Source organism: Aquarana catesbeiana, linkage group LG11, assembly GCF_042186555.1.
Source record: "Aquarana catesbeiana isolate 2022-GZ linkage group LG11, ASM4218655v1, whole genome shotgun sequence".
Taxonomy (NCBI): domain Eukaryota; kingdom Metazoa; phylum Chordata; class Amphibia; order Anura; family Ranidae; genus Aquarana; species Aquarana catesbeiana.
This window is the reverse complement of record NC_133334.1, coordinates 272,861,318-272,872,204: the sequence shown is the minus strand read 5'-3', so window position 1 is coordinate 272,872,204 and position 10,887 is coordinate 272,861,318. Positions and strand designations below refer to the sequence as shown.

The 10,887-nt window shown below is 44.3% G+C and overlaps 1 protein-coding gene across 2 annotated transcripts in view; it reads right to left on the bottom strand.

Moving 5' to 3' along the window:
* The window catches only part of PHKB (phosphorylase kinase regulatory subunit beta), a 313,679-nt gene that overhangs the window by 34,203 nt on the left and 268,589 nt on the right, over window positions 1-10,887 (bottom strand). Inside the window, exon 25 of one of the 2 annotated variants that reach the window (XM_073605832.1) lies at window positions 748-838. The exons of the other annotated variant lie outside the window; for it this stretch is intronic. Within the exon in view, the coding sequence (XP_073461933.1) occupies window positions 748-838 (91 nt within the window). The remainder of the gene's footprint in view (window positions 1-747; window positions 839-10,887) is intronic. 2 annotated transcript variants of the gene reach the window in all.

Here is a 10,887-nt window from a genome sequence, read left to right as displayed (position 1 = left end):
ATCTAAAACACTGACCCTCATGCTGCCACTTGTTCATTATGTACACAGTTTAGCTTTTCTACTTTCTGTCTGGCTGATCAGCATTGACCTATAAGATTTATTTTGTCTCCCTTTAAAAAGGAGAAAGAAGGGTGTCCTAAATATACTGAAGCCCATGTTAATGTCAGTTCTATAAAAGGCCCAATGATCCTCTAGGACAGGGGTCTCCAAACTGCGTCCCGAGGGCCAGATGTGGCCCTTTGCTAGCCTTTATCGGGCCCCTTGGGGCACTATTCCTCCCACTAACACCAACAATGGGGCACTATATCTTCCACCAGTACCAATGATGGGATATACTATTCCCCCTACTAATAGGGGGTATACTCCTCCTCCTATTGACCACCAACCCCTGAGGCCATATTTATTCTCACTGATGCCGGGCCCGTGACATTTTCTGCCCCTCGCTGGCCACAATCCAGGCCCTCCTAAAGTCTGAAGGACAATAAAGTGGCCCTTTGTTTGAAAAAGTTTGGAGACCCCTGCTCTAGGAGGTGACTTGAACTCCATTTAGCTGATGAAACAAAGACCTCGGAGGAACACAGAAAGAAGACAGATCTGCAAGATTTGCTGCTATGAAAGGAACAGGGACAAGGTTGTTATTTTTTGGAGGTGCACCTGGTTAGTTCACGACTGTTACATTGCAAACGTGCGGAAAGCGCAAAGCAAGGGTTGTCTGTGTAAAAGCCGACAAGGCAAGCGGCTTTTTACCTGCTTCCCGTGTACCAGGAACGTAGTGATGTGTGGCGCTATAGAGGAGGCTATCTTCTGTGTGAATGCCGCCGTGTATCGAACCACAAACCTGTGTGCCCAAACAGGAGGAGAGAGTCACTACCAGAGCCTAGAGGCAAACAGGGGACTTTGAGCCCTACTACCTACTACATTGATTATTGGGGCGATTCCTGGACACAGCGTTTCATCTTTGGGGAAATATCTAACAGAGTTGCTTATCTAGAGAGCTGCACTGACTACACTACTACCTTCTACAACCTTGGGGGGGGGGGGGGGGGGGCAGATTAGGTTATTGAAGAGACAAAGTCTAACATTCACTTTTCAAAATCCCAGCAAATGCACTTGAATGGCTCACTACGTCAACATCTCTAGAACAGAAACAAGTTAAACTAGTTGATAAATACTGGAGAACTTGGAGATATGGCATGAATAGGACAGTGAATACTGCTCTAGCATAAATCTGAGAATAATTTTTTGTTTTTTTTGTTAAAGTCACATGTGGGCAGATACAGAATGGGGGTTGATTTACTAAAACTGGAGAAAATCTGGAGCAGCTGTGCATAGAAACCAATCAGCTTCTAACTTGTTCAATTAACCACTTGAATACCGGGCACTTTTACCCGCTTTCTGCCCAGGCCATTGTTCAGCTTTCAGCGCTGTCGCACTTTGAAGGACAATTGCGCTGTCGTGCAACACTGTATTCATATGAAATTTTTATTATTTTTTTTGAGACAGATAGAGCTTTCTTTTGGTGGTATTTAATCAACACTGGGGTTTTTATTTTTTGCTAAAAAAATGACCCCCCCCCCCCCGAAAATTCAGAAAAAAAAAAGACTAAATAAGTAATTTTTCTTTTTCAAAGATGTGCGCTGATGAGGCTGCACTGATGGGAACTGATAAAGGCTGCACTGATGGGCATTGATAGAGGCGGCACTGATAAAGGCTGCACTGATGGGCACTGATAAAGGCTGCACTGATGGGCATTGATAAAGGCTGCACTGATGGGCACTGATAGAGGCTGCACTGATGGGCACTGATAGAGGCAGCACTGATGGAGGCTGCACTGATGGGCATTGATAAAGGCTGCACTGATGGGCACTGATAAAGGCTGCACTGATGGGCACTGATAAAGGCTGCACTGATGGGCAGTGATAGAGGCGGCACTGATAAAGGCTGCACTGATGGGCACTGATAAAGGCTGCACTGATGGGCACTGATAAAGGCTGCACTGATGGGCACTGATAAAGGCTGCACTGATGGGCACTGATAAAGGCTGCACTGATGGGCACTGATAAAGGCTGCACTGATGGGCACTGATAAAGACTGCACTGATGGGCACTGATAAAGGCTGCACTGATGGGCACTGATAAAGGCTGCACTGATAGAGGCTGCACTGATGGGCACTGATAAAGGCTGCAATGATGGGCACTGATAAAGGCTGCACTGATGGGCACTGATAAAGGCTGCACTGATGGGCACTGATAAAGGCTGCACTGATGGGCACTGATAAAGGCTGCACTGATGGGCACTGATAAAGGCTGCACTGATGGGCACTGATAAAGGCTGCACTGATGGGGACTGATAAGCTGCATGGATAATCAGGGCACGGATTATCAGTATAAAGCAGGGGAAAGCAGGGTTAGTCAACCTGGGGCCCACCAGCTGTTGCAGAACTACAAGTCCCATCATGCACCTGGGAGTAATTGTAACTGCCAGCCTTGCAATGCCTCATGGGAAATGTAGTTCCACAACAGCTGGAGGGCCCCAGGTTGCCTACCCCTGGTGTAAAGAACGTACTGACAGCCTTGCCGGTTACCCGCAATCTTTTCCTCACACAGACACAGAGCATGAGGAAGGGACTGCCGATAACAAGCAAGTTGGTTTACATGTGACCAGCTGTGATTGGAGTTGGACACAGCTGATCACATGGTAAAGGGCCGCTGTGATTGGCCCTTTACTCCGATCTTTGATCAGCCATGTCCAGAAGGACACAGCGGTCACAGAGCGCACCCAGGGAACTGTATGACCGCATTCTAGCCGTCATTCGGCTTTAGAGCGGTTGGCAAGTGGTTAAAGTGATTGTAAAGTCAGAAGGTTTTTTTATCTTAATGCATTGTATGTGTGCGGCAGCCCCCCTAATACTTGACTGAGCTCCCTCTAGTTTCAGGGATGCTGCATGAGACACTTGGCTGGCCGAGACTCCCCACTTCATTGGCTGAAACAGCAGCGTGGTGCCATTGGCTCCTGCTGCTATCAATCAAGAGAAAAAGGGGGTGGGGCCAGGTCGTGGCTCCATGTCTGAATGGAAAGAGGGAGCTGTAACTCGGCTCGGGTGTCCCCATAGCAAGCTGCTTACTGTGGGGGCACTCAACAGGGGGAAGAGGCCAAAAGCACAGGAGAGGCACTCGAGAAGAGGAGGATCCGGGGTGCTCTGTGCAAAATCACTGCACAGAGCAGGTAAGTATGACATGGTTATTTTTAAGGAAAAAAAAACCCCCAAAAAACGAGACTATACAATCACTTTGAAAAAAACAAAACAAAAAAAAACTGAAAGCTGATTGGTTTCCATGCAGAACTGCACCAGATTTTGCACTCTCCAGTTTTAGTAAATCCACCCCATGGTCTCTGCATAAGGCCAAGTTTAAGGCCTTCAAAACAGTACTGAAGGAAGCCTGGCGCAAAATTTTCTCTAGAATAAGTACTTTAGCCTTCCTTTTATGCTTATTTATACATTCCAACAAAACTTTTTTTTTTTTTTTTTTTACACATGTGTTGATTGTGAAGAATGTAGCAATGCTCATTAACAAGACTAAAGCATTTATGACATGTTTTTAAAGTGCTGAAAAATCCTTATGAAGGCTTGATAAATGCCCACGAATGTGTTGCTTTGCTAGTTGTGATGTAGAGGAAATGATCTGCGTTGAGGCGTGGTCAGGTTGTGGTGTGATAGTCATGTGATAGTTTGTGAATTCTCTGAAAGATGGAGTCATATACTTTTTTTTTTCTTTGACACTTGGCTCGGTCGAGCTCAACTTTGCTGAAACAAAAATCTTTGTCACTGGTGATAATGCCCAACGCCTCTGCTGCCGCCTGGAACTGGCAGTATTGCTGGCTGATTTGCTGCTTTTGACCGCACACAGAAGCAAATAGTGTTACCACAACGGCTGCTCTGTACAAACAGGAAGTGGTTGGAGCTGCTCTGTCCTATAGTTCTCTCTCTATTGTGTCCCAGTGCATTCTGGGATACAGGAGTCTCCACCGACTCTCCCTCTTCAGGCCTTTTGAAGGAGCAGTGACTCCGAGCGCGTAGCCTATCAAGTCTCTCTCCTCGGTTGAAGTGCTCCCGGAAATCATTGTATGACCCGTGACATCACCTGCGCTCCACGTGCGTTCCACGCCGGCCCCAGCCTCTTCCTGATGGCCACAGGACGTTTCTAGGACCGAGAAATATCTCTGCAGCACCACCGGACAGAGTACCACCGGACCTTGAACTGAGGACCACACCTTGGACCACCTCCTTAATGCAGGTGAGCTCTTTTAACCCTTTGTTTCCTGTGTGACTTTTTATTGTGTCATTAAAGTATCCTCTAATACTGCACTTAGGTGGCGCTTCCTTTTTCTACCCTCTCAAAACTTTATAAATCCTTCACTAACGCGCCATAAATGCTATAGCTGCTGTTATGGTGGGGTTACAGAGCTTTAACATTGAAATCAATGGTGGCGGCTGACAAGCCTTGATGCCTCATGAAAGCGACATGTCACTTAAACATGTGGTAATGATGCATGTGTGAACGACCCCTTACTGTAGATTTTTGTTAAAGCTGGACTCTGGGCAATAAAACTTTCATTAATGTATATCCCTAAATAACCACAAAAGGATAGAAATCCACTTTGTGCGCCCCAAATGCCCTTGCAAACCCGAAATTTACGCTAAAAAAAAAGGAGGCACCGACATCAACAATGTGCTGAGCAGAGCTGTGGGAGGGGTCCAGTAGGCTCCACCCACTACAGGCTGGAAGAATTACACAAAGAACACCACGATCAAAGAAAGAAATACACACTCAGTTTGCTTACTCATTTGGGTATAGGTCTGCTTTATTAACAGGCGTTTCAGCACCATGGACAGCTCCTATCTCCTTCTGTGACATGTATGGCAGGGAGAGAGAAAAGAGGGGAAACAAAAGAGAGGAAGGAAGGGAGGAGAAAGAAACAGCAAAAAAAAGAGAAAGAGGAAGAAATGTAGAGAGAGAGAGGAAGAGAGAGGGAAAATAAATTGTAGATGGAATACTAGAGCCCTGGTGCCCAACCTGCGGTCCTTTGTTTTCTTATTGCCCTGGTATAGCAGTGATCTCTAGTAATCTCATGTAATGTCTCCAGTCCAGTACCCTGAAGCATGTCCTCAGTCTCCAACAACTCCTATAGCATTGTTTACAGTCTCTTATAGTATGTCCGCAATCTCTGACCATCTCTTGTAGCATGTCTGCAGTCTCTGACCATCTCTTGTAGCATGTCTGCAGTCTCTGACCATCTCTTGTAGCATGTCTGCAGTCTCTGACCATCTCCTGTAGCATGTCTGCAGTTTCTAATCCTCACTTGTATTATGTCCGCAGTCTCTGACCATCTCTGTTATGTCCGCAGTCTCTGACCATCTCTGTTATCATGTCTGCAGTCTCTGACCATCTCCTGTATCATGTCTGCAGTCTCTGACCATCTCCTGTATCATGTCTGCAGTCTCTGACCATCTCCTGTATCATGTCTGCAGTCTCTGACCATCTCCTGTATCATGTCTGCAGTCTCTGACCATCTCTTGTAGCATGTTGGAAGTCTCTGACCATCTCCTGTATCATGTCTGCAGTCTCTGATCATCTCCTGTATCATGTCTGCAGTCTCTGACTATCTCCTGTATCATGTCTGCAGTCTCTGACCATCTCCTGTATCATGTCTGCAGTCTCTACTATGTGCGGCCCTTTGGGAATGTCTAGGGCCACACTTGGGCCCCCCCCCATGTCTAGAAAACTAACCAGCACTGTATTAAGAGTCTAAGCTCCTTTGGCAGCAAGAAGTAGAGTCAGTGTCCTGTAAAGAGCTGAGCAATTGATCAGCATTACATAATGTACATGAATTAAATATTTAAACTACCGGTCTCAAATCCTTTAATTCTATAAGAGAACTTTGAAAAGCTAATAAACATAACATATACGTTAGCAGTAAAAATCCTCTGATACAAAAGACTTTTAGACTCTTATTTTTCCTTGGCCTTTTGGCTTAGCAGTAAGTGCACAAAATTACAGTGCTGATTATGTGAGTTGTAATCCAAATTAGTAGCTTCATGTTGCAGGTGCTGTAAAAGTTCCTTCCAGCGCACTGCGCTGTATGACATGGTGGCCAATCACAGCGGAGACTCAGCAACATTCTCTGTGCTCAGAGATAACCCAGGAACCAGGGTCAGACAGTTGCTCGGGAGGCTGCTGTGATGTAATCAGTGGAAACCCAGGTAAATAAACTAACATGGCTGTGTGCAGAAGAGGGCCAGACTCTCCAAACCGATAGAAGCAAAGGTTTCATTCACACCGGCACTTCTGCGTTTAGATTTTGCATCAAATGCACTTTTGGAATTGCACTAGTGGGAACTAGGGATCGCCTGATTATCGGAGCGGCCAATTATCGGTGGCCGATATTCACTTTTTTTTGCAACTATCGGTCACAAACGTACTGGATATTACCAATATTGCTTCAAGGGGTTTTATCGGGGTGATGCACACAGCTGCGCGCATCACACCGGTACCGTTCTTTAGAGCGGACGGTCAGCTTTATTGTAATAACATCCGATGCGGCTCAGCAGTTGCTCGGCTGTTATTACAAACAGCGGGAGGGGCCGATGCTTTGTTCAGGTCTCGGCTCTAGTAACCCAGAAGTAGAGCTGCACGATTCTGGCCAAAATGAGAATCACAATTTTTTTTGCTTAGAATAAAAAGATCATGATTCTCGCAACGTAAAATCTTTCTTATTATATTTATAAAAAAAAAAAATGGGATAATTTTACTGGTTAGTTTTTTTTTTTTTTAAAGGAATTAAAAAAAAAAAAAAATTGCACTTGAAAGACTGCTGCGCAAATACAGTGTGACATGAAATATTGCAATAACCACCATTTTATTCTCTAGGGTGTCTACTAAAAAATATATATATAATGTTTGGGGGCTCTAAGTAATTTTCTAGCAAAAAAAAAAAAAATGATTTTAACTTGAAACCAACAAATGTCAGAAAAAGGTTTAGTGTTTAAATGGTTGAACTTTTTTCACTTACACACCAAGTCTATTCCATTGACAAATTGTTACAATGTTTATATCCAAGTTCAACTGATAAAGAATGTTTTGATTCTTGGCAGACTGCCCATGTTTCGTCACATATGGCTACCCATCACATTTTGCTACCCGCTGGATTGCGCATGCGTGACGTCGCCATATGCTCTCCAACACTGTTGTAAGACCACTTTGCCACAGGGCCCCTTGCGGGCACGTTTCGCTCGCCACGCTTCGCTCGGCATAATTATAATCTAACTCTATGTCCACTTGGATGGTGGGGCTTGAACCTGGACTCAGGGGTGTGGCCACAAAATTCTGCGCAAGGGCAGAACGCCACAGCGTTGGAGCGCATATGGCGCCGTCGCGCATGCGCAGTCCAGCGGGTAGCCAAATGTGATGGGTTGCCATATGTGACGACAAACCCAGTTTTTCTCTTCCTTTCTTTTGGGGGGCTGTGGCTTCAGAAGAGCAGAGAGAGAAATCTTTGCATAGAAAGAATTGTGAAACACTTTAGTCAAGATCGCGATGATGATTGTTGATGATTAATTGTGCAGCTCTACCCAGAAGCGATGTCAATGCATCACTACCTGCATTACTGTCATCTTAAAAGGCACCAGTTTTAAAAAAAATAAAAAGTATTCAAAAACGCAGATCTTGACATTTTGAATACTTTCAAGTGCAAAGGGGGGGGGGGGGGGGGGATTAGGGTCTTATAGGCCTCAGATCCCTCCATAAAGAGTACCTGTCCCTGCTTATTACTGTCACAAGGGTTGTTTACATTCCTGGTGACAGCAATAACAGCGATGAAAAAAAAAGAATGTAAAAGGACAGTGTAAAAATAAAAAATTAGAACTTAGTGAAATCTTAAGGCATCAGCACACCAAGACATTTTGGACAATTTCATGCTCCCAACTTTGTGGGAATAGTTTGGGGATGGACCCTTCCTGTTACAAACATGACTGCGCACCAGTGCACAAAGCAAGGTCCATAAAGACATGGATTAGCGAGTTTGGAGTGGAGGAACTTGACTGGCCTGACCTCAACCTAATAGAACACCTTTGGGATGAATTAGAGTGCAGTCTTGGAGCCAGGCCTTCACGTCCAACACAAGCGCCTGACCTCACAAATGCGCTTCTGGAAGAATGGTCAAACATCCCCATAGACACACTCCTAAACCTTGTGAACAGCCTTCCCAGAAGTGTTGAAGCTGTTATAACTGCAAAGAGTGGGCCAACTCAATATTGAACCCTATGGACTAAGACGCCATCAAAGTTCATGTGCGTGTAAAGGCAGGCGTCCCAATACTTTTGGCAATATAGTGTAGCTTGTGATCTGACTCCATACTTCCAATGGAAAGACTCCTGTGTTTCCAAGCTCCAGTTCACTACTTCAGCTTCCTGGCACCTGCACCCTTCCACTGGCCTAACAGCCTTGTCCCCACTACCAGGGGTGCTTGGAGGGGAATTGCACAAGTGGCCACTCCCGCCATTTTGGGCTCCAGAGTCAGGTACGTGACAGCACCACACAGGTATGAACGGGGCCCTTGCTATGACAAAAAAAAGGTAAATGTAATCCTTCCCGTAAAATAAAAAGTAACATGGCAGCAAACCGCATATGATGTCCAATGATAAATGACTGACAGCTGACAGTCTAAGGGTAATATCTTCATTTAAGTGCCGTATAGTCCTAATGTACTCAGTGTCTGTCACTCATGGTAAGGAGGACGACATCCTGTAACCTTTTACATTGGAGTGTCATGGGAGTCTCTTCACACTCATGCTTCCCAACACATTAAAATCATCAGCACTCTTCACAATGTGCTAAAAAGATACTTTGACTATGGCATTGTCTCAGCAAAGTAACAGAAAACAGCTGATCTAAGTACCGGGGTGTGAACAGGTCCTGAAAATGACAAGACGGGGCTACAGCTTCTGGCTCATCAGCTACGGAACATCTAATGGAAGGAAAATTCAACAGAGAAAATGCTTTCTGCGGCTCGCTGGGGCCTAGTTATATTACCTACAGGGAACAACGGCATCCATGTCAATCATATCAACAAACCATCAATAGCTAAAATCTGATTGGCTTCTATGGGCCATATAAGTATCTTATAAATTTAAACCCCAGTGTTTAAATGGTTGTCGGTAGTAGTTTCGCCAGTCTCATGCATGGCGTATTGGTGGTACAACCTGTGCCAGTCTGAGAGTTCCATGATGGAATATGGAGCTGCCAGGGCAGGAAGACATATCTACTTCTATAAATGTCGGGCCTTGCTGGTGTGCGGCGACGGGGAAACTTCCTTCTTTCCTAGATTACTCATGAAGTTGTTAAAGGACAAGTTCACCTTTGAAAACATGTTCCATATGTTTTTAGGATGGAACATGTAACATGCTCCCAATGCTGCAGCCCCTGCCCAACCCCCCCTCCCCCTGACAGCAGTACAGGGAGAAGTTCACCGTACTGTCACTGTTTGAAAAATGCAGCATGTCCTGAAGAAGCCTAACGGCGAAACGCGTAAACGCACAAGGGCTCACTGCACATTACTATACAGATGCACAGTATATGATGTTTTTATCCTTTTGTTATTATCCTATGTGAAAGTTAATAAAATTAATTGTTTTCATGAGATCTTCTCTCTATTGTTTCTGAGCCTAAAAAGTCCGCTATATTGGTAATAGTACTACCGTAATTTTCTCTCTATTCATGGATGTGGCTTTTCAGTTGCACTATTTTCTCTAATGATGAACATGTAACATGCTCCCAATGCTGCAGCCCCTGCCCAACCCCCCCCCCGGGCAGCAGTACAGGGAGAAGTTCACGGTACTGTCACTGTTTGAAAAATGCAGCATGTCCTGAAGAAGCCTAACGGCGAAACGCGTAGACGCACAAGGGCTCACTGCACATTACTATACAGATGCACAGTATATGATGTTTTTATTCTTTTGTAATAAAATTAATTGTTTTCATTAGATCTTCTCTCTATTGTTTCTGAGCCTAAAAAGTCCGCTATATTGGTAATACTTAGTACTACCGTAATTTTCTCTCTATTCATGGACGTGGCTTTTCAGTTGCACTATTTTCTCTAATGATGAACATGTAATATGCTCCCAATGCTGCAGCCCCTGCCCAACCCCCCCCCGACAGCAGTACAGGGAGAAGTTCACCGTACTGTCACTGTTTGAAAAATGCAGCATGTCCTACTTTTTTTTTTTCCTGAAACGGCAAAGCCCTGGAACTGACCACACTGGTGTGAACTATGCCTTTGGAGACCATAAAACCTTCTTTCCATGCAAGTTTTTCTTTTTTTATGCAGGACTGCATGTGGCGTGTACTGGCCCGCAGGGAATTTGATTGTCAAAAATAAATCATTCAAAAGGAAGCTTCAGGTATATAAAAATAGAATATTCAAATGATTGTCTATGTCTACTTGTGACTGGTTCTCTTTATTACCACTTGCACCCTACAATCTGTACAAATGTAAAATATACTAAAGGTATCATTAAAGCAGGTAGTAGGTGCCTTTACACTAATGTTATGTAATTTATCACTAACAGATAAACGTCTTCAACTATTTGTATAATATTCTTACGATTTCTTTCTTTCTGCTCTGCAATGCAGGCCTTCCACCTATGTAACATCATTTTTCATAGAGGTAACTTTTTACATAGGTACAGATACATAGAATACTACAGTGGGCAGGAAATGGAACAGTCTTCTGATTTGTGGTGGGGTGTTTTTTTTTGTATGTTTATGATTATTATGTTATTATTTGTGGTTAAATACTTGTTATATATATATATATATATATATATATTAG